The sequence below is a fragment of the Falco cherrug genome, chromosome 3, assembly GCF_023634085.1.
Source record: "Falco cherrug isolate bFalChe1 chromosome 3, bFalChe1.pri, whole genome shotgun sequence".
Lineage (NCBI taxonomy): Eukaryota > Metazoa > Chordata > Aves > Falconiformes > Falconidae > Falco > Falco cherrug.
Genome location: NC_073699.1, coordinates 109,391,801 through 109,416,220, shown reverse-complemented (window position 1 = coordinate 109,416,220; position 24,420 = coordinate 109,391,801). Strand labels below are relative to the sequence as shown.

Genomic DNA, 24,420 nt, shown 5'->3' with positions numbered 1-24,420 from the left:
ATGTGTGTTGTAGTAACTCAGTGGAGAAAAACATACAGCCTTAGGACAAACCCCAGTGCTCAATGCATGCATCAAAAAAGAAATATCTAATTATGTTAAAGGAAGGTGTTGATCTGCTGTTACTCACACAAAACCACGTCTATGTGTAAGTATAAGCCCTTGGAAGCACATGGTGTCCTGTGTGGACAATTCACACCAGCACCTCTTGTACTAATGCATTAGCCCCAGCTCATACAGACTAGTTATTTCATTTACATGCTGTTTTGTCTCGCCTCTCTCTAATATAACTGACAACCTTTGCTGAACACTCGACTCCTTTAGAGTCAAGGGCTCAGATTTGTTCCATGTAGTAAATCGCATAGCTTCATTAAAATTGATCAGAAGCTGATCCACATCGCAGGAGTTGAGGGTTTGTCCCACAGTGCAGCAAGTAGCACTAATACAAAGGCAAAGAGCTAGGTAAATACGCAGTGCGTGGAAACACATCGCGCAGTAGTAGCTGCACCAGTGCCAGGCTGGGAGCAAGCCTTCTACGCGGAGGCTGGTCCCTACGCACAGGCTGCCCCCTACGCGCAGGCTTACTAGCACCCAGCTCACCATCCTCCAGTGCCCGAGGTGCTTCAACAAAGCCCTTTCCACTTGGCTTGTGTTTTACTTCCACACATCTAGGAGTGCCTCATCCTTTTCAGATATATACCCCTATAGCCTCCTCCGATCCATCTGCTGCAGGAACGGAACCGCAGCCTTTGGATTCAGCCGGTGGCGATGAAGTGAGCGTGGGAGGCTGGTGACATTTCTCTCCCGAGGTCAATATTGGCAGAGACAAAGATCGTTTCTAGCTGTTATCACTTCACCTTTGAATAATCCCAGGGAGTTACTTTGGGGAGTTTTGCTTTTCCAGGCCCTTTCATCAACTCATGTAATCTGGGAAAAGCTGATGGGATTTGTCACCTTAGGCAAGGGCTGTCACATCTGTAATTTGGCCAGAGTTTGCACAGATACATTCAAATCCTGGACGAGTCCTGGTCCCCAGCCTTCCTTTTTACTCTAGAGAGCCTCAGTTCCCAAGGCAGCTGAGGTACCAGAGCATACAGCAGGAAGCACTCGGCCCTTTAAGGATCAGGGGTTTCTCCAGAATTGGAAAAAAAATTAAAATAATAAAAAAATAAAAATCTTTCACCAGAGGATGCAGGCATGTTTGGATGAAATGTTACATAGGAGTCAGACACCGCCTTATCTTTTCACACACAGTTTGTATGTAGATACAGTGATATAGATCCAGTGATGAGACAAGTGACTCGCAGCTGTCTGAGTTGCGATTCCCTAGTTCCTCAGTGAAATAATACCGTGTTTCTGATGTCTGCGTGTAGCATATTCTAAGTAAACCTGGCAGCAATGCAAAGGTCTCAGATATATCTAAGTTCCTATAGATTTAATGAAGAAAAAAAAAAAAGTGAAAGGGTCCGCCTGAAACCTTCAGGCAAACAGAGCTGACCTCAGGCATCCTACCTCCCACAGTTACTCATTGAAGGAGACTGAATTTTTACGCAGGGAAACCAGGGAGGCAGTTACTGAAACCCCTTGCCAAAACCAAACACAGCAGGGAACAAAGCCACAGCCCCAAAAATCAGCACAGCTCTACCAAGGCCATAGCAGGAAACCCAGGATGAAAGTAGCTCTGGCAGGTCAGAGCAAGCTCTCCGTGCCTCCACGAGCGACCGGACCAGAGGCAGATGCCGAGGGCAAGGAGCAACCAGAGGCAGATGCTGAGGGCAAGGAGGGTGTACGGTGACTTCCACTCAGGCTCACAACAGGAGGGACGGGACACCAGCCGATGGAGAAGCATCAGCAGTCAGAGACCTGACCCAGGGAGACTGGATGCAAGCGGTGCAGGCTCCGCGCCACGCACTGCTGCTTCGTTAGGGTCATTAAAGCACGGCAGCAGTCCCCGGGCAATGCTGCTAGCAGCATGAGGACACGGGTGGCAGGAACCTGGCCGCGCTCGGGAACCATCATTTTTTCCATTGTCCCACTCCTCCTTTTTTTTGGTCCCAGTACAGCTACGCTGTGTCTTTAGCAAACGCTCCCGCTGAGTTTTCAGAGTCAAACCAGCACATTCCTTATGACCCCAAATGCCTGTGTGATTCCACTGGGCATGAGAGGGGGAAGGCAGAGCCATCCTTGAGGTTAGCTAGGCTGGCTGGAAGGGGGAGGGGTGGCCTCAGTGGTCCAGCGGAGACAGAGCTCGTTTGGAACTGCCCCTCCTGGAGATGAGCACCACAGTGGTTCCAAGCCCTCAGGGCTGGAAATCAGATCCTCATCCAGCGTGTAGCGGCTGAGTCCCACTGGAGCTGGGCAAGGACAGGCAGCAGCTCCGCAGGCATCCCTGTGGAATGGGGAGCCTTGTCCATGAACACCCACCGCGCCGTTCCCTGCTGCTGATGGGCGGCACGCAGACTGGCTGGGGAGGGAAGGGGAGGGGGGGAGGGGGCACCTTGTTTTCACACAGCAAACACTAATTCTTGACTCTTAGTATGTTCCCTCCAAGAAATGAGGGCTAACATTAAAATGCAGACGTTTAGATAGCTTTATCATTAATGATGGCTTGGAAAATGAGGTGGGGGGGAGCGGGGGAGGCAGACTGGCTTCTCAAAGGGTAGCCAGAGCTTCAGGAGAGGCTCTGGTGGGCACACGTGTCCACCTGCATCCCACTGCCCAGCTCCCTCCGGCCCCACGCAGGCTGCCCACCAGCAGGAGCACGGGCAGCAGCCCCACACACCCACCGAGCCTGCGGAAAGCTTCCCATGTCCTCTTCCTCCTCCAGTCCCAGACCGGAAAACTTCCCATTTCCTCCTCCTCCAGGCCCAGAGAGCTGCCATGGCTGGTGAAGGAGCGTCCTACCAGACCTTCCTCTCCCCCCACCCACCCTCTACCTCTCCTGTTATCAGATCCCGTTTCCTGCAGAGCTTTAAGCTAATGGCTTCCTCAGGATGGCCCGGGGGCATTAGGTGAAGATCCCTATCACTCTTAATATTCCCCAAGGCTCCAGCTCCTGTTCTTTCAAAACCGGGGGGGAAGCAAGAAGAATGTAACCCATTGAGCCCTAGCAAGGCGAAGGGCAGCGGCTGGAGATCCAGTACCAAGATGTCTAGCACCGCTGACAGTCCCTCCCTCTTTCCCTGGCGTTTTCCTTTTAAAGGAAAGAGTAAATATGTAAGCAGGGACCAATTCCAGGAACACCAGATCTGCTGGAGCCAGACTGGCTGCAGGCTGCTCCCTTGCGCGTCGCTCTCGGCAGCCCTGCGCGCTCCAGCTCCATGGCAGTGACCTGTTTTGGGAAGGGGACGTATGTCCTGTTGCAGAGATCCAGAGGGACAGGAGCGAGTGTCCCCCGAGCACCCCACATGGCCCCGTTCACCCGTGGCATGACAAAGCCCATTAGAGCCCATGTGATGGTCTCACGAGATCATCCCCGCAGCCACAAGATGCGCAAGGATGTGGGGACACTTGCTGATGGTCACACGTCTGTTATTGCAAGATGAATAGCCTCCAGACAAGTAACCCGACACATTTTATTATGACAAAATGGGATTTTTATGCGCAGAATTTGGATGTCACACATACTTCAGTTTCTTTTTCGGAGCATGAAAGTTAGGTAGTTAATTGATTAAAAAAAAAAGTTACTTTTAACACAGTATTCATCCCCCACCTTGCCCCAGGCACTCAAAAGCTCTGATAAACTGAAGTGGAAAATAAACTCTTCTCCAATCGCTTCGCAGGTCTGCAATGGGAGGAACCCAGAGCTCAGCGCACCCCTCGGATCGCAACAGACACCGCAGCGGTTTTCAAATAGCCTGTCATCAGTCATGACAACACAAGAGAGTGAGAAGGAGATCAAAGAGGTACCAGTCTGCAATTCCAGTCTCGGATTCCCTGCGGTTCAAGGTAATGACAAGGTCAGGAACCAGCATCAAGTGATCACTCGGCGTTTTGATGGAGCTGGGGATCCACGGCTGTAGGAGCCAGGCCTGCTGCATGGCCCCCCGATGGCACTCCGCGGGGAGATCTAATTGCGTGGATTTCCCCAAACCACAGAAGACAGTGTGGCAAGACTGGACCCTTCAAAAGGATGGTATTTCCGGTAGCTCCTGCCTGCGGTTGGAACTGGAAATATCATTGTCTGAGGTCAGCGTTTCCTCACCTCTGACTGCAGAACACCTCTGGCAATGCAAAGGCATCAGCCTGCCCAGGGGGGGATGACCCAGAAAGGTTTCAGAGAACACGTTCCTCCCACTCCCAGGGAAATTTCCATTTAATTTTCATCAGGAGGTTTCAGGAAGGCTGATGACTTTTTCCCCTGGGTGGAAGAACGATATGCTCCTTCAGTGCTAGTACCCTTATGCAAAAGCCTTGAACCCATTGAACTCCCGACCCTTCATCTCAGCGGGAGGAAATTACTGCTCTCATCACTTAGGAGAGTGTTAACAGGACTTACTCCTGCTTGTAAAGCACCAGCACTCTTCACACAATATTCTTACTGGTCAGCTGGGATATCAGGCAATACCTAAGGTCAACTTCAGAGAGCTCTAGAACTCTTCAACCTCGTGTGAGCCTTACGTACTGGCTGCGTAACCCACCAAAGACCCTTTCCTGAGGGGCTCGTGGCTCAACTAGACAAGAAGCAGAAAGGATGAGGGAACTTGCCCAAGGTCAACAAGCAGGTCAATGGGAGTGCTGGAAACAGAACCCAGCTTGTCCTTTCTCTTGCTCCAAGACGTATGTGCTCCCATGGGCAAGTGCTCGTCCCCTCAGGCTACAACAGCCATACTCAGAGTTCGAAGGAGCCTCCAGGCTTCAACCCTAAGGGCAAGAGCACAGCTACCCACAGGAGCTGCCCTGTTCCTCTCTGTCCAGCCTCTTGTAAAAACATCCCCAGAATCTCTATCACTTCATAAAACTTTCAAACCAAAACCTGGTTGGAGATATTTATACTGTTTGAGATCATTTCCCCCAGACTGACTGTCATTCCTGTTTTATAGATTACTGGCAACTCCCGGCACCCTTTGCTGGGAAAAAGAGGGTTTGATAATTACAACAGCCCTTGAGAACTTTGCTTTAAACAAAAAGAAAAAAAAAAAGCAGCAAACAACCCAAACTTCATTATCCTGTAAAGTTTTATGAGATCTCACGTGTAACACGCACAGAGCAAACATCCCGTAACCTGTCAAAGGAGACACCTGAGAGCGCAGAGCTAATTTAAAGGGGCTGAAAACTGTCCTTACAGCTTTTTTTTTTTTTTCCCTCTCCTTGCAGCTAGAGCTACACTGAAGGGTTTTCTCCCATCTCCTGAAATTTGGTTTCCTGGCCACACAGATGTCCCAGCTGATGGGTTTGGCAGCCGGTGCTGCTTGGAGCTTTGTGCCACCCTCAGCCTTGGTGGGTGCCTAAGGGCTGCCCTGGTCAGCCAAAGGGACCTGCTGCCCATCCCGGTGCATCTCCCTTAAGGGATCCCCTACATCTCGCCAAAAGAAAAAGGCTGGGAAAGGTTGGCAGGTGTTTCCAAATGAGCCACGAGTGTCTGAGGGAGAGACAACAGGGATGCCCAGGACATGACCTTGCTCCTTCCCTCCCAGAGTTCAGAGCACGTTGGTTTTCTGCCCCCCTTGACCCAGCGCCCATCCAGCTCCCCACACCAGCCCATCCTTAGCACCCAGCTCCTGCAGGGAGACGAGCTCGGAAAAAGCATGTGGTGAAGAGAAACGTTCCTTAACCAGAGCAAGACGACGAGCTCTTAGCCAATTCCTTCCTGCCAGCTACAGCCCCAGCTGCCATTCTCCCTCCATCCCATCCACCAGCATCACTTTTCCAAGAAAGGATCATGGCTGAGCCACCTTTCCAGAGAGCTCTGACAACTCCATCTGCTCTTTCAGTGCTCTACAAGCTAGCCACAGCTAGAGGGAGAGCAAACAGCAGGCAGAAAAAAAAAAATAAACAAGCCAGTGAAAAAACAAACATGCAAACAATGTTTATGCCAAACAAACAGCAAGCACAGTATTTTCTTTGCCAAAAAATGACAAGCTGCAGCCAAGAACCAAAGCACAGAGCCGATCTATCAAAGAAGCAAGTGCCTGGAATGAGATTTAAGATCCTAACCTTAGAATCCACAAAACTCATGGAAAGATTTTATGGAAACACAAAATGCTGTTCCCCATGCGATGTCCAGTTTCTCACTTGTTCTTCATCCGTGTACATCAAATATTTCTCCAAACCCCTAAGGGTAGAGCAGCCATTCCCAGGGAGGCTGGCACCGTGTGGGGAGACCCCTGAGCTGTCTTGACACTCGGCACAGGCGGGGGACACGGCAGAGGCAGCCACTCATCGATAACCCTAGGGTCTGTGCTGGGCAGCCCCCACCCACCTGCCATAGAATCACAGACTCATTCCGGTGGGAAGAGACCTTTAAGCTCACCAAGTCCACCCGTTACCCCAGCACTGCCAAGCCCACCTCCAAACCATGTCCCTGAGCACCACATCCATGTGGTTTTTAGACACCTCCAGGGATGGTGACTCCACCGCCTCCCTGGGCAGCCTGTGCCGGGGCTTCACCACCCGTTTGGTGAAGACATTTTCCCTCATATCCCGTATAAACCCGCCCTGGTGCACTCAAGCCCGTTCCCTCTTGTCCTGTGACTTGTTATTGGGGAAAAGGGACCGACCCCCCCTGCCTACAGCCCCTGTCAGGCAGCTGTAGGGAGCGATCAGGTCCCCCCCGAGCCCCCTCCTCTCCAGACCGAACACCCCCAGCCCCGTCACTGCAGTGCAGGGCTCCGCACCCCCACTCGCCCCTGCGCAATTTTCCAGCCGATGTTCCCCTCGCTTCCATTTGCGGCCTCCACAAGAGCCGATTAACTGATCACGCAGCCAAGGAAAAGGCACAACAGACATTTCCAAACTGTTTCTTCCACTGTTTCTTCCTCCGTCCAGGCAGATTTATTTGCCTATAGGCAACTAGAGAATAATGGATCCATGCAGGGAAGTTTAACTGTACATAGGACAGAGCTGTTGCATGGGTTTGGTATTGCTGTTATAGGCGTCTGCTTCAGCCCTGGGGTGGACCGAAGCGGGATGCAGCTCTTGCTAGTTCCAAGAGCCTAAAACCACACAGCAGGTCAGCAAAGCCCCAGGGGGATTCCCATAAACCTGACCTTTATCATGTGTGGCTTCAGCCAGCACCTGCAGGGAGCTGAAAGGGAGGACCCAAGGAGCTTTGGTGCTTCACGGTAACTTTGTGGTGTGTTACAGCCATGGCACAGGGCAGCCGGTGGGCTGTGTTCACTGTTCCATGTTAATTCCAGTCTTCTCCTTAAAGCAGGGTGCGAAGCTCCCCGCCAGCACACCTCCCATCTCCCCAGCCCTGCTCTCCTGGCTACCTTCCCTCTGCTGGCTGGTAGCCCAGAGGCTGCACTGCCCTTCAGCCAGAGCAGGCCAGGCTGGAGGGCTGAGGGCAGAGGAACCTCATGGAGTTCAACCAAGGCACGTGTGGGGTCCTGCCCCTGGGGAGGGACAGCCCCAGGCACCAGCACGAGCTGGGGGTGACCTGCTGGGGGGCAGCTCTGCAGGGAAGGGCCTGGCAGTGCTGATGGGCAGCGAGTTGCCCATGGGCCAGCAGTGTGCCCTGGTGGCCAAGGGGCCAGTGGGATCCTGGGGTGCATGAGGAGGAGCACGGCCAGCAGGTCAAAGGAAGGGATCCTTCCCCTTTGCTCTGCCCTGGTGAGACTGTGCTGTGCCCCCCAGTTCCAGAGGGACAGGGAACAACTGGAGAGGGTCCAGCGGAGGCTGCAAAGGTGATGAGGGGGCTGGAGCATCTCCCTTGTGAGGAAAGGCTGAGAGACCTGGGGCTGTTCAGCCTGAAGGAGACTGAGAAGGGATCTTACCAACGCCTACAAATATTCTAAGGGCCAGGGTCAAGAGGACCTTCCAACCCCTTTTTTCCAGAGTCCAGGCGCTTCTCAGTGGTGCCCAGCACCAGGACAAGGGGCAACAGGCACAAACTGCAACACAAGAAGTTCCTTCTGAATATGAGGAAGAACTTCTTTACCTTGAGGGTGATGGAGCAGGGGGGCAGGCTGCCCAGGGAGGCTGTGGGGTCTCCTTCTCTGGAGACATCCAAACCCGCCTGGATGGATCCTGTGCAGCCTGCTCGGGGGGAACCTGTTCCAGCAGGGGTTGGACACGGTGATCCCATGATCCCAGAGGTGCCTTCCAGCCCCACTGTGCCACGATTCTCATGTAGACATTCCAAGCCCATCCTCATACAGCACACACTGCAGCAGGGCCACACACGACCTACCTCGCACCAACGACAGCAAGGCGAGTCTCTATACAAACAATCACACTTTAAAGAAACATAAATCACTTTAAAGCCCAGCATGGGACCCCCCTGCCCGCAGGCAGTGCCAAGCCCCTGGCACGGAGGGGTCTGGGAAGCAGCACAGAGTCTGCGGACACATCTTCATCGAGCCTATGCTGGAAGCAAACCCAGCTCAGGTGCCCCAGCACTGCGGCTCAGATTTGGGATTTCAGCGTAAGACTTACTAAAAGGGCACACGCTCCATCCCTGCGCACCGAGCCCATCCCTGCTCACCGAGCAGGGGCACAACAGAATCAGCCCCAACCCGAAATGACGTTACGTTAATAGCCAGGTCAGTTATTCTGGAATATTCTAGCTTCAGCCACAAAGACATAAGATCATTGCCCTAGTCGGCAGCCTAGCCTCCCCATCTCACATTTCAGGATAAAGGGAGCTAGAACATTCCCACAGTTGAGCCTGGGAGATCACAAGGCATACTCCAGCAGCTCTCCTAGACATTTCAAACCTCCCAAAGAGCCATAAGGAAGGACTCATTTCAAACTCCTATGGCCTGACCTGCCTATTCTCAAGGCTACCTGGGAGCCCAGAGGCTATTTTAAATCAGAACTGCTTACCACAGAGGAAATAAAAACACTAGATCCTTTCTAAGCCCGAGAAATAGAGGTCATCTAAGTCATAACAAACAAACACATTTTTTTGCCCCAAAACATCAAAAGAACGGTAAACTTACAAGACCAGCAAGCAGACACAGCTCCTCCACTCCACAGGGATCCAGTACTCATAAAAACTTATTAGAAATGCTTACCCATCCTTTCACCACTGGCTATTTATTAGGGGAATACCAAGTCCCAGAAGCTCTGCAGGAAATTAGCTGTCCTGCAGGAAATTTGGTGCACCTGAATCCCTGACGTCACAGCCTTTTAGTCTTCATTGACACCAGCCTAACCTGAGCATTAAATAAAGCTGCTGAGCGAGGTGAGGCTCTGTGATCAATGAGAGTTTGATATCTTGCCATAGATATAAGCGAACACACAAAGCAAGAGGGACTCAGGGTCTTCTTGGTACCCGGTTCTATTTTTACAGGGTCATCCACACCCGAACTTTCCATGGAAGCCTAACAGATCCAGCTCTCTGGAGTCTGCTGTTGGGGCTCTCTCCACCGCAGCAGTTACAACGCCGAAGTATGTGGTATTAATTCCCAAGTATCATCTAGTATTAATACCTATATCGGGCTAAGTGACTCTGCTTTTTTTACTAGTCACCAGTTCAGAATGGTTTTCAAATTACCCTGGAGTTTTCCTTGAAGACTAAGCCTGTAACTAACGTTCTGTTGATCACTTCTATTTGCAGGCTCCCCGCAGAGATGCTTGGAAAGGGTCTCTCTGATTTCGTCATTGTCCTCTGGACTGATTTATAACCTGCGCCTATTTATAACAAGAGTTTTATATGACAAACTATTCATTTTGCTCGACAGTTAATAGCCTGCCATTCAAGAGAAGTTTACATGTGCTGGGCTCTCTTCTATGGAGTGAGGAAAGGCAGGCAATCTGCAGCTAATCCAACATAAATACCCCTGGAGTCAGTCTGGAGTGTGGCATCGAAATAATTTACAAAACGTGAAATTCGAATAGAACTTAAAACCCCGTAACCTGTCAGCTCCCAGCCAGGGAAAATATTCATGGAGTGCCTGCAGCTGGAATCTCGGTGCTTGGAAGATTGCTTTTATTGGTCTGAAGCAGTTAGCAGAGAGAGCAAGGGTGCAAACGGGACAAGCCTGGCATTGTGGAGGTAGCTTTGCTCAGCTCCTAACAGCTTGTCCAAGGGCTGCTTCAAGGCTCTGTGTGGATTAAATACAATCCACTGCAGATTCCACGTGGGAAGGGCTGATCCGGCACTGCGCTGCGTCCTTCTGAGCCAGCTTGCGCAGTGGTAAACATGAGACAAGCAAAAAGCAGCAGGATTAGGACGATGCAGCAATCTTTTGTCAATATAGCTCAGAGGGCAAAACTGATCGTGGCTGTGCCAGCAGGAGCACACCTGAAAGGCAGCTCCGGAGTTAAGCCCTGGACTAGACCAAATACCTATATTCTGGGACGAATTGCTAGCACTCCCGCCAGATTTTCCACCAGGCTCAGTGGGCTCTCTGTCAGGCTCAGAAACCACACTTACCAGCACATTTTGTGAGGGTACCCAATATAGGAGCTAAAAAAACTCCTATAAGGTTTATATATAAAATATTAAAAAATATATATTTAAAAATATATATATTTATCTAAAGCACTACCTAGCTTAGACCTTTGAGACAAGGCAGAGGCGTGTTCCGGAAGCACAAGGCAATGACATTTTACCATTGTGCTAAGCAAGCAACTGTAGCCTGAAGCTGGAAACTTATAGCTGGATTCCATTTAGAATCAGGAATTAGGAGTGAAGATGATAACTTTTGTAGACATTGAAATTAGTGGTCTGTGCTCATCCTAGGGTTTGGGTTCTTGGTGCTGAAATACAAGCCAAGCAGCAAAGCCCTCTGCTTTACATCGCAGCCTGTGTGAGGGGGAAGCGCAGCAACCAGAGCAACGAGAATACCGAGCTCGGTGAGTCTTACAGGACCAGAGTACAAAACTCACTGTCAGCATCTTAGAAGGAAGAAGCTTTCGGGTAGGAAAAATTCACGAGCGCGTGCAAAACTCTGGATAGCGAACACACCTCCCTCGTTCAAGAGGGATCTGCAGAGACCATTAGCCCTAACAAAACCATGGTGATTCGCAGTGGTTTTGTCTGAATCTGAGCTGTGCACACAGCAAAAAGCTTGATGTGGGTGGTTGCAAGGACTGAGTGAGGTTTTGCAGAGGAAGGGGCCAGGAGGGTTAGTGAGCAAGGGCACGGTGAAGGCAGCAGAGATTTGGTGAAGATTCACTGATCCGTGGGGGGTGTCACAAGAACATCTTTGCAAGTGTTCTTGAACTAGTATACATATATATATATATACACACTTTATATAGAGTACCTGAATATATATGTACTATCAATAGTATATATACAGTACCTGAACAAATTATTACTGCGAGTACAAGTTATAAATATTTGAAACTTTTTTGAAGGTGCTTCTGTGCAAACATTCCTGTGAAGTAGTCAAAGATGAGGGTAAGAAAGGAACTGGTTCCAGTGAGATGTACCTTTCCTTACCTCCGGTTTCCCTGAAACCCTAAACTTAGAAATGCTAAAGGAAAAAAAAAAAAAAAAAGAGAGGGTGTGTGTGCAAAAAAAGCAGCAACTGTGTTTCCTATTCTGCTAGGACCTCAAGAGAGGTGCCCCCATCATATCCCCCCTGCCCCAGCTCATACTGATAGTGCATTGAGCATGCTGGAAGGACCCAGGAAAAGAAAAAAAAAAAAAAAAAAAAAAAAAAAAAGGGAGAGAAACCATTTAATTGTGCCTCTTTTAGACTTCTCCCCTTGCACCCACAAATAGCCATTGCCACCGAGCGGGCTTAAAACACTTGGCCGTTAAACCATAGGCTCAAGCACGTGGGTTTTATTTTGTTATAAACAACTTCTTCATACTGAACTCAGTCCCCTCGAGTCCTTCCATTTTCTGGGACTATAAATTTTATGACTACAGAGGAGCACTGAAACTTTGCTTCGCACACCATTAATCTCCTTGCTCTCCAAACAGCGCGGAAGCCTTGCAGGGTGTTTGTCTCACCCGCAGCCCAGCCAGGAGGCTCGTGTCCATAATAGTGATGAGTTTTGCACACTCGCTGCACCCCGGCGCTGGAGGCCCCACTCTCAGCTCGCTTCTTGGCCGTTTCGACCTGTTCTGCCCCATCTTGCTGCTGGACGGACAATCTCACGCTGCCTGAAGCCCCAGGAGTGCAGCCTGCTAGCATTCAGAGCTGAAAGACTCCTAAAAAAAAAAAAAAAAAAAAAAAAAGGTCTTTTGGCTACAAGACCTTGGGGATGCGTAGGAAAGCTCCTTAAGGGACAACCCTCTATCTGGAGAATAAAAAGAGCTGATTGAAACCCCACAAGCTTTCCAGTGGTGACTGTGAACTCGGGACAGACAAAGAGATGCGATGTCCGTGTCCTCCGGTAATGCGGCTCCTTTCCCCAGCGGGAGCAGAAGGCCAGCGTGGCTCCCCGACAGACGCCGGGGAGAGGTCTGCTCCTCTCTCTGACACTACCCACAGGCAATCACTGCTCCTGCCGAGGGAGATTTAGGCCTTCACTGTTCGGGCTGTGTGTTCCTAGGACTGTCTGACAGCTGCTAGCACACCAGGGGAACTGTCAGGGCAGCACTCTTTATACAAATAAAGGAGAAGCAGTATAAAGGCAGAACGAGTGCGTCTCCTACTAAGAAGATCGTGAGAGTAAACCAGCAAAGAGTGGGGAAAAGAGAGTCACAAATCCCAAAACAGAGTCTGACAAACATTTTTAGTTCTACAACCAAATAAATATTTTAACTCAGATTTACCAAGAACAGTGAGACTCGGTTCAAAACCCCTATATATACCAATGTACGCTTGAATGTCACACCACGTTGATTATGTTGCTGTAAGTCATGCACAAAACAGCCCAATTTATTACAAATATTCACACAGAACAAAGGACAGTATAGCTATACATGCTGGGATACAGGCCACTTGCCCTGACTACACTTACTCCATCAAACCCCCGTGTAAGCAGCCAATCTTTATCGACAGGGTTTAGTGATATTCACACGTGGCTCGTGCTATCTGAAGCTCCAGAGATGACCGCTGCTGCTGCTTGCTATGCTTCGATAGCTGTGGACTCCCCTCTGCCAGCACAGCACCCAGTTTATGCTTAAAAGCAGATTCTCCCCAAAGTATACTATGAAAAAAAAAAAAATCCATAGGAATTCTGGTATGTATTGTGGAGCAAGAAGGAATATATAAACATTCATAGCTGCTGTATTTTAGACAGCCACACAGGTTCAGTTAGAACAACCGCATTCCATTGACTAGAAAGCAGAATTTACCTGTGTTTACTTGTGTCACAGCACTACTGTATCATTCCCTGTACCCTCTCCTTCCTCCTCCAATAGGTATCACTTCAATACTTTCTTCACAAAGGAAAAAATACCATTTATCCTTAAAGCTCTGTCTCAAGGTATTTATAATAGAGATGAAAAAAACCCAAAACCAGTTTGAGCCATGCCTGTTTTACAGCAGGTATTTCCACAGCTCTCGAAGACAGACATCTTTGCATACCACCAACCTCAACAGCAGCGTTACTGGAGCTTGTAGAAACATCATATATTGGCCAACCTGAACAGACCCAGCGACAGATGACATTTTTTACATGCCTTCTGCTGTCCCCAGCAGCCTTTGTTTCCCTTGAACGAAGATACTGCAGTTGATCAAAGGTCGCAATACTACAAGGGATATCTTCCTTTCACTGCAAATATTCAAGAAGAAGTACGTGGACGCCCTTCTGGGCCTTGCTACCATCTAGTTAGGACACTGTTATACAAATATGTCCTTAGTTAAGTTGAATCAATAAAAGGGCCAGGTGTCTGTTGAAAGGGAAAGCTACAGAGGTACGTTAAACGAGTGCGGTTTTTTTTAATCACAGGGATGTTACCACATCTTGGGTAACACACCTTAACCCCGTGAAATGGCAACACCCTTTTACTTAATCAGAATGAGTTTGTAGCCAGGAGCTATATGCAAAGCTGCTCGGGGGGCTCGATCTCACATGCTTACATTTGCAAACAGATGTGTAGAAATCCAGAAAACATCCACTGGACGGTCTTTTGGACAGCCTTTGGCAGCACTTTCAACCTCCAAGCACAGCTCAGATAGACTTGCTACGACCCTGGCCGCCTGATGGAAGCAAGCCTTGCCCCATGTTTTCTTTTATTATTTCACTGGCATCAAACAAGCACCAAATAGGTGACACATCTGATCCGGGGCTGCTACCCTCACTGTCTTTGCCAGGCTTCTGACAACCAGTGTAATACATTTGACGCATTTACAAATGATTATACGGCACCTGAGAGGATGCTGTCTATGCGATGCAGTCCAAAACCACATGTATATCTTACTAAAACATAAGAACACAAGTAAGGGAGTTCGTCCTAGAACTGGTGCCATTGGCCTTACCTTTTCATAACAACAAAACTGCACAGGCAGCAAGGTATTCAGCTTCATCAGTAAGATCAAGGCAATACTTAGATACAACGAACCACAATAAAGAGTTTGGACCTCGGATTCCCATCTGTGAAGCAGGCATCGTCTGAGAATTCAATATACTTTTTGTCAAATATATCCAATTCTGAACATGAGAGAGGGCCTATACCGTTCACAATTGCATGAGAAAAGCAGTTTTGCAAATCCTTGTCTCTTCCTCCATAACACAGAGAATATAGTCACTTCTTTACTTCCCCTCTCAATCCTTCATTTACAAACTCAAACACCCCACAATCGATCCCAAAAGACATGCTGATTACAAGTGCTATTGTGAAATAAAGTTATAATGCAACAAATTCCAAATCTCAGTGTACTGTTCAGTGAGCATCTGGTGAAGCACAAATTAAATATTACAGTTTATTTCTGAATTATAAAAGTATATTTTTTTACGATGAATGAACTGGTGTGGACCTCGAAAAGCAGTAGCCTCTGAAAGCAAGCTGGAGTATCTGTGAAAGGAAAGGCTCTTTGCTTGTTTAAAAAGATGCCAACAGTTACAAGGAAGCAGTCTTCAAGAGTCAAAGTAAAGGTTTCTTCAGTCAAATATACACTGCAAGGCTCTAATTCATATCCTTCCCTGCTACGCTGCTGCAGATGACGTTACGCGCCCATTAACATGCCCATAAAATCTGATCCGTTCTGAATGGTGATGGGAGCTCCAGCACTGTTATCCACAAATATGGAGGTGTACTGGCCAGCCTGCCGAGAGAAAAGAGGGAAAGGGAAATTATCTGATGCTTCATCCCAGCATAAAAGGGGGGGGCGGGGGCGGAAAGCATTTCACTGCCATGAACTAAGCACAGAAGCCTCCTGCCCTTTTCCCTCCTGGGAACAGGACCTGATCAAATATTTTTTTTTATTGCAACACTACAGTCTTGATTTAGTGGAAGAAATTTTCTGTAGTGAAACTGTGCTATAGATTTATTCCTTGACTAGACTCCTACTGCACTAGCATCATTTTGGGTGACTAGTCAAGTGGCCATTTGTGCTTCACATCCCCTGCTATGAAATGGGAAATAGAATTACCATCTTAACAATGCTAGGGAGATTTGAGAAAGAAAAATATTTAGGGTCATTCCTCAGAGGGGAGGTTACTTCTGCAGCTTAAGATCAGAATGGGCAACGCAAGTCTGGCTTTTGTTCCTGTTCCTGCCACAGCTTCTCTCTAGTCACTCCAAGTAAGGCATTTAACTTCATTAACCTTTGAAAGAAGATTAATAAAAGCTTCCCCGTCTCCTGGTGAGAAGAGAGCCTCGCGCAGCCCACCAAGCAAACCAGTACAGCGATTCCGCCTGCACGGGCTTACCTGCAGCTGCAGTAAGCCGTGTACGTAGATAGTGAAGATTTTGCTGTTACTTTCCAGACCAGCAATGACTTCCAAAGACCTAAACAGTAGCAAAAAAGAAAAATAAACTGCTTGAACACCTAAGGCAGTCACAATACTTGCATGCAGAATGACAGTAGTCTCATGACCTCCCTAGAAATAGGACCTGCTGGTTCTAGTACCCATCTGGACTAAACAGGTGGCCTGTTGACTTGATTCGAGCAGTAATCAGCTACCTCGAAATGAGAATGGTAGATTCTTGTCCTCACTGTAGCGTCTAATGGAAGACCTAGAGAGCACACAGGATTATGAACACAAAACTGAGCTGGAGGCAAGAGCTGGGAGCCACCTTCTCTGACAGAGGTCTTCCTCAAGGTCCTGTAGTCTCCATTCCCCAGCCCTGAACAGGTGCTAGACACGCTCTTTAGATTTGTCTCCATCCATACCAGTTATCCCAGTTTGCTGACCCCCACAACAGTTTCTACGCTTGTTATTCTGCAAAGACCCAGGTATATGCATTCTGCCAATTACAGTTCATCCATTTCCAAAGCATGAAAGGCGTATTTCAACCTTAATATATGCAGTCAGCCTACGAAAGAAAGAACATATTCTGCAGCTGAAAGCTGTTTTGGGAGGACATTTGGAGCAGGGGTCAGAAAAGCACAAAAAAAAAAAATATTGTGCTTTAGTTAAAATTCAAGGAAGAGCTCCAGGTCACTCTTCAAACACTGGGTTTTCCTAATATCATATTCTAATAGCCATTATATTCCTTGCAGGAGCAAGACATAGGACAGCTGCTCTCTGCTGCACCCGCAGTTTACAGAACACTAACTCAGCTCCTTTGTACAGGATTCGGGGTAGAAGGAGGTGCCTGAGACAACAACAATCAGAACAACTCCTGTAAGCTCAGTTCCAAAGCAATACGAAAGCACAGAGCTCCACGCCTGGCTAGTTCTTCCGATACCTGCCTAGCCAGTGGTAGCAGATGTAGTTGTTTTCCCAAGAAAACCAACCCCTTTCCTCCCTTTTTTCCATGAAGTGGTAGTGACGAAACCGAGCAAGTGCAAACGTGCTGTTTCCAGCCCCCTTGCAAGGAAATAACATGCATAAAAGGTAGGGGCAATTTGGCCCAGAGAGAGCAAGCCACTTGGCACCACCTTGACTGAAGAGCTCAGTCTGTATGCTTCTGCCAAAAGCCTAACTTGGGTGGGAACTTCCCACCATTAATCTCTTCTACTCCAACTGTCTCCTTGCCTCTAAGTTTCCACCTCTCTCTGCCGAAAGCCCTCGGGGCTCTTTCAGCTCCCTCAAATGAATGACTGTGTATGCTGACATCCCCAGGAAATTCCACAAGCACGGGTGGCAGCTCAGCCTGTGCCAGCAGAATGTCTGTCCAGGCAGATTCCCATCCCTCCACCCACCTTCCATGCCCCAGACCAGCCATACTCTCATCTACCATATGACAGAGAGGGCTCTCGGAGCCAGCGCTGATCCCGCTTTATGCCCACTGCTGTCCAACTCACTCCACTCTGGACAGCCATACAGGATAGCCAACCATAAACTGCAACCCTGGACAACTGATGAAAACTCCGAGTCACAGATCAGAGAGCTTTTATCTAAATAATTAACACCTGAGTCAGTTCTAAGACAAAAAGGATTCTGCTATTCCTGTTCTTTGGAGAATGTAGCTATAAATTCTTCAGATGGCAAGGTAATCTCAGAACACCCCAATAAACCTGCCTGGGCTGTATGTGACAAAGAGGTTGTTCACACATCCTAGCTAGAGCCAGAAGAGATTTCTAGAAGCTTTCAGCTAAAAAGACCTGCAATGAGGAAGGCACAGTAGTTTCCATGGCCCACGGGGAAGCTTCCTATTCAGGTCACTCTTGTGCTTGCATTTACCAGAACAAGAAAGCAAAACTAAAGTCATGCCGAAAGCAATCAGAGACTGACATCCTTTCTTTAGTAATACCACTGTAAGGTTGACTGAATGGACAGCAAAGGAGAGAGAGACATAGACAGGCGCTGTCATTGGAGACAGAAGTAGCCTTCCAGAAGAAACATTTTGTTCTCCCTCAGATGCCTTAAATCAATTGGGAGCTTGTGGAATCTCAGGAAGGAACAGTCACCCCTGTCACTTTCATTTATTTTTCAAAACCGTTTAAATGGATTTTAGATTTTCTATATGATCCTGTAACTGGAGACAACGTAAAGCAGAGATCAGGATGGGAGAACAGCTTTTCATTCTTGGAGATCTTCAGGATCCATTTCACTTTTAAATCCTGTAGGTGGCTTCATAAATCTCACCCACTCATTCGCTCAAATCTTTATTGAAATACCGTAAGGTCAACATCACCAACCAACAATATTTTCCCGTATCCCAACAGGGATTATCTTTCCACATCCCAAAAGCATGTAGAAAAAGATTCTGTGGGACTTGCAGTCTCCGAGGAATCCAAGGGCTAGGGGCATGAGTCCTGTTCTTGATGAAATTGCTAAAATGAAGAGATTATTATAGGTGAAAAGAAAAAAGCATCAATGCTGAAGAAAGAAAAAAACCCAACACCTGATTACTGGAATCTGACTGGTCTTCGCTATGCAGAGTAAAGGACAGGACTAGGGATCTGCACTGTGCAAAGGCAATTTGAGAGAGCCACTTGTAAAAAGGGCAGTAATATTCTACCCTACTCATACCTGTTCTACCCCTGTGACTAAAGGCCTGGGCTGTCCCAAAATCACTCCCTGTCAACAAGCATCCCAGATTTCCAGATCAGGCTGAGGTCCATTCTTAGCACGATCCAAAGGAATTCTCACAAGTGCCAGAAATGAAATGTCCCCTAAGATCTGCAGCTTACCAGAATATAAGCCAACCCTTCAAGGGGCAAGAAGTTACACCCCCATTCTTCTCTGACATTGTGACTGCAGCCAGTCTGTCACTGCCTCACTTGAAATGCTGCAGTCATAAAAAACGGTTATAAAACAGTCTACAGGGCCGAGGAGGTGCCGGTTGCTCCAGTCTGCAAGCTCCTTGATTTCCCATCATGTCAGTGGGTGCACAGCTCCCTCTTACCCTAGTTACTAACGGGTACACAGACACCAACCGAGTCTTTTCCACAGGCCAATGAACCCTAAGAGAGGTTTATTTATTACACGAGGCTTCATGTCAAATTCACCCACCACTAAACTGAAACGTCTGCAGAGAGGTCAGTCCTGTTTGCAGCACTCTGACTCATGGAGCAGGGAAGGTGAGGGCTGAAGCAGTCAGTCCAGCAGCAAATGTATGGTTTTGTCGGGTTTAGGTTACACCTGCGGAGTCGTTTTACGGCTATATTTCAGTGGTGCTATCACAAGGCTGTTGCTACAGCTGCACTGGAAGAGCTGCGGGCAGGGCACAGCAAAGCTGCACAGCCCTGTCCAGGCATTTTTTCTCCCCTGAAAAGGGCCGAGCTGCAAGCAGACGCAGTGGCTACTCTGTGCAAGCGGCATTGCCCTCTGCTGGGTGTGTTTCAGCCCAACCGAGGGGCTCCGCAGCCCCTTCCTCCAAGCAAAGCTTGCCAAACTCCTCCAGAGCAAGCTGGCCTTCTCCGAGACACAGGGCACCTACATGCTGCAGCTGAAAGGATGACAGAAGCAGAGCAAACACGAGCAGCCACCAGTACACTGGTGCCGTGGCCCAGTGCATAAGGAGCAACACCCAAGGTCGCCATGGCCTAACAATTCTTTAGCAGAGTTTTGCTAATGGATCCCAGCAAAGGAAAATTCAGCGTGGTTATCTGAGCAAGCTCCAGAAGGCATCTGAGGGCTGCCAGAAGGTATCATACACCTGTGTACAAGCCTTGCACTCTCTGCCTCAGGACCCATCCACCTCTATTTTCCTTCTATTCATTCTTCTCATCACTCCAGCACTTCCATGGCAACATGAGTGAGATGCCATGATCCATTCAGGACGCAGCTGAAATTATAAAAATTTACCTAACCACCTCTGGCACAAAATTAAAGTGTTTGTCTCACTCTGTATGTTCATGATAGCTGAGCATTCGGCACCTTCAGCTACATCCAGATTCAGCTGACTTCATTCACAATTCTCTCAACATACACAACATTTAGCTATTTAGAGTAATTAGCACCAAAAGGTTAAAAATCAGAATTAAAAAAACCACATAAAACCTAAAAGCGAACGGAACTTCACTCTTCAGAAAAGTTCTACAAACATTTATCATATAAAATTCACTGTTGGTGAACCTGATTTCCACAGTTGGTTGAAACATTGGCCCATCTGAGAAAAATAATTGTCAAGACAGCATCGCAGTAACTCACGTGTATCGGTGGCACAGAGATTCAATGCAGATCAACACTCGGACATTATCTCTGGCTCGGAGTTGGACTTTACTCTTCAACTCACTGTGGTCTAGGGAAAGCAGTGGAAGGAATATAAGCACTTTCACAACATAGCAGACCACCAGTTGCTGGTGCTTGGCTTAACAGAGACACCAGTAACCTTGTGACTCCTGTATTGGGTTTGCACGTGAAGGTTTTAGTAGAGGGGGGCTATAGGGGTGGCTTCTGTAGGGGAAGCTTCTAGCAGTTTCTTACGTCCAACTTTGATTTGTTATGGTGGGCCAGCACCAGCCGGCTATGAGATGGACCTGCAGCCCCCCAGGTCAGTGCAGAGGGCAGGAGATGCTCCAGGCACCAGAGCAGAGATTCCCTGGCAGCCTGTGATGAAGACCATGGTGAGGCAGGCTGTGCCCCTCAGCCCATGGGGCTTAACAGTGGAGCCCATCTCCACCTGCAGCCTGTGGAGGACCCCACGTCGCAGCAGGGGGATGCCCAGAGGAGGCTGTGATCCATGGGAAGGCCATGCTGGAGCAGGCTCCTGGCAGGACCTCTGGCCCCATGGAGAGAGGAGCCCAGGCTGGAGCAGGGGAAGAGTGTGAGGAGTCCTCCCTTTGAGGAGGAAGAGGCAAAACCAACATCTGGTGACCAGACCAAAACCACCATGCCCTGTGCTGCTGGGAGAGAGGAGAAATCAGGAGTAAAGTTCAGCCCAAGAACAAAGGTGGGATTGGGGGAAGGTGTTTTAAGATTTTGGTTTTATTTGTCATTATCCTACTCTGATTTCATTGGCAATAAATTAAATTTATTTTTCCCCAAGTCCAGTCTGTTTCGCCTGTGACAGTAACTGGTGACCAATCTCTCCCTGTCCTCACCTTGACCCACAAGCCTTTTGTTACATATTCTCTCCCCTGTCCAGCTGAGGAGGGGGCTTTGGTGGGCACCTGGCATCCAGTCAGGGTCAACCCACCAAAACTTATCAGGAAAGCACCCTTCTGGTGTTAGATTATAAAATACTTCATCACTGAATAATTAAAAACCATTGAACAAACGCACTGGTGACAAAACACAATCAGAACTGCCTTGATGCAGTTCTCCATCTTCATTTCTTCTAAGGTCTTTTATGGAAGCCCTAAGTTCTCTGCACATGAATATATTTGGTCCCTAAACTCATCTCCATAAGAAGTATTGATTTGTTTGGTTTGCACGGAGGAGCTTGCTGTGGCTGTCGGTCTGGGGAAGCACCCAGCTCTAAGGACAGGGGTCTGGGTCATGGTACCAAAGGGAAAGCTCACTGCAAAGGGCTGGCATTGCACATACTTTAAATCAAACGGGACCCAGGGAGTTCTCCAGGACTCCTTCCTGCAGCTCTCAGGCAGTACAGAAAAGGTTTCTGTGGACAACACTCACCAATGTGGACATTAGCTGAAAACTGGTAGATGCCAGACACAGGTGCTGTGAAACGTCCTGTTGCCAGATTTAATCCCGTCCCCCGGAGAAAAGCTCCTTTGGCCAGAGGCTGTAAAATGAGAAAACCAGACCTTGATGAAATCCCCAGCACTCTCAACAATTGCCTCTGCCTGTGACAAAGAACAAGCTTACATGCATGAGAACAAAGCTGAAAAAATTTGTGAGGCTTATCTCCCCAGAACACACCTGCCAGATGGGCACTCTCAGCATTTGATGCTCACAAAAGGCGAAACGATCAGTATGAGACATGAAGATGCCCTTTTTGCTGATTGCCAGACTGTTCCAGTTTACCTTGACTCAGACTGTGCTTACTGCATCCCTATGCTCTGCTGGTCCTAGTGGCCTCTAGCCTCCACTGATGTTCTGCTACACAAGATCTCGCATTTTTTGAGTCAAGAGGTCCCTACTACTCCCAAAGACTTCCTAAATGGGGCCGAGCAGTGTCCCCGGGCTCAAAAACCTGGAACCTCATACACTGTTTTTGTGATACAAGTACAGAGAAAACACTTGTATGGGTCTCCAGAGGTTTTCTACCCACTTTAGGTTTAAGTCAGGTGGCTTTGATACTGTTAAAGAACGACAGCTTGGATTCTTAAAGATTCCATGTTTAGTTTCATTTTGTTCTAGCCTTGGATTCTACAGAATAGGCAAAAAACTAGTAAATAGCATGCAGCTTCTCCTCATGGCAAGGAAGCAGTCTTAAGTCAAACTCACAGCAGATTATCTGACTCAGACTAAAATAAACCCTGCAAGAAATGTTTATTGTTTGTTTTGGCCTGCCTCATGAATTTGGCTAGAGCTGGGGAGAAGCAGGAGTGGCTTCAACGGGCCAAGAAAGCACATTAGTCAGACTCTGCTTCCACCGCAAGGGCATTCTGTGCAATGTGAACGCATCCCCATGGATGCTGTCCTGAGACATTTGCCCCACATTGGTCTTACAGGACAGAAGAGCTGTTCAAGTCTGACTTGGTAAAGGCACACATACTGCTATATCCCCAAAACATGCACAAATACATAATTTAGCGATCTCAATAACCCAGCATTTGGACATTCTTTCCAATACCAGCTGGCAAAACGGGCCTAAGACGTGGTGAACAAATCTGGAGCAGTGCTGCCACAGGTGCTACTACACTAGGGAAAAAAAAAAAAAAAGTAGTGGAACACCTTTGTTCAAGTATGAGAGGAAGTTAATTGCCTCCCCATTACGGTTCATCACAGCCAGAAATTGCGAGCTTTCACAGTGCAGGGTAGAAATAATTTATTTAGCTTTCTCTTTTAAACGGTGTAAAGCTGCAAATATTGGGGTCTGGTGGTGTTTGTTTAGATAGTTACTACATGGTAGGAGTGAACCTGCACATCCCAGGCAAGGGTCACAACAGGATAATTCCCAGTCCTTGTTTACCAAGATCTAGCTGTATTTTAAAAATTTCACAGAACTTTTCTAGAAATGTTTTATGTATGCATACCATGGTAAAAATTTATCCATGTGCAACTGTAGTGGCACTTCTTATAAGATCACATAAGTATAATGGGAAAACTGTAATAATGAACTGCAGAACAACGACATTTTGTACAGTAATTTCTAAGTCCCTGTGTTTATCAGTGGGCACTAATGTGTGCTTGTGCACAGAAACACACACAAAAGGACGTGCACAGACAACAGCCAACCTAACAAAGACTATGTGCTCTTATGCTATATCATTTTTGGTAATGCTGTTTCAGATTTACCTCACTGAAAGAGCAGATCCAAGCCCTGTATATGTGTAAAGCTGTACTGCATAGTTAATAATGTATAGTTAATTCATTCCTTTCTTGTTACAGCTATTAGCAGAATCAGCAACATAATTCCAAAACCACTGGCTGAGCGTGGAAGGCAATTTTAGGCACCAGTAAATTATCGCTGATAAAACATTCCTGTTTCTTCATGCCCTCTGTGGCTTTGTTATTCTTTTGCTCATAGAAATAGACAATGCAGGGAGAGGTTCTCTGGGCAAAATATTCCATTAAACCCTACGCCAATTAGAGCTCCTTGCTGCATTTGCTGCCTCACAGCAGCATACTCACCTAGCTGCTTCAGACACTGCAGGGATTTATATCTGAGAAACTGTTTGCACACAGTTATTTCAGACCAAAAGCAAATAAACTAGTGTCTAGTCATTCTGTACAAACCAAGCTCAGCTCCTCTGCCTCAGTTCAGCTCCTATCCCCACATCTCCCTCGTACACTCCATCGTTTACTTCCAGGTGGAAAACAGAAGCCATGCACCAAGATTTGAGATATGAACAGCCAGTATCACTTTTCAGTGACAAATGCTGTGGAAAGCAATGCGCTGACTTATCTGTTATTAAAGAACAGGATACACAGCCTGCACAGCAACCACAATGAACAAGGGATGCACCAATTTCCTGAAGCAGCAACAAAATTCAGCTGCCAAAAGGTAGACATTTAGCCTGACCTCAAGGCACAGGAGACACCAGGAGTCCTTCTGGGATCTTTCACCATGAAAAAAAAGCACGTAGGCCATCTTAGCCTTAAATGATCTGGTTCCAGTAACGTTCCTGGGCCCCAGAGAAATCCCACTTCCATGGCCTGTCAGAAGCTCCAGTTACTTCCGTTCTTGCTGTGTCACGTACCTTTCTGAGAGCTTCTGGAAAAGGCAACCATCAGAAACCTCAAAGCAGGAGGCAGAGGAGGAAGAGGTGTGGGGAAAGG

At 47.9% G+C, this 24,420-nt stretch overlaps 1 protein-coding gene across 3 annotated transcripts in view; it reads right to left on the bottom strand.

The window, feature by feature from the left end:
- Positions 1–12,406: 12,406 nt before the first annotated feature.
- C1QTNF12 (C1q and TNF related 12) overlaps positions 12,407–24,420 on the bottom strand; it is a 28,399-nt gene continuing 16,385 nt past the window's right edge. For all 3 annotated transcript variants that reach the window (XM_055704421.1, XM_055704422.1, XM_055704423.1), the window contains exons 6-9: positions 21,649–21,757; positions 20,221–20,311; positions 15,886–15,964; positions 12,407–15,278 (exon numbers count right to left, since the gene is read on the bottom strand). In XM_055704421.1, coding sequence (XP_055560396.1) covers positions 15,180–15,278; positions 15,886–15,964; positions 20,221–20,311; positions 21,649–21,757 — 378 coding nt within the window. In that variant the 3' untranslated portion in view covers positions 12,407–15,179. The remainder of the gene's footprint in view (positions 15,279–15,885; positions 15,965–20,220; positions 20,312–21,648; positions 21,758–24,420) is intronic.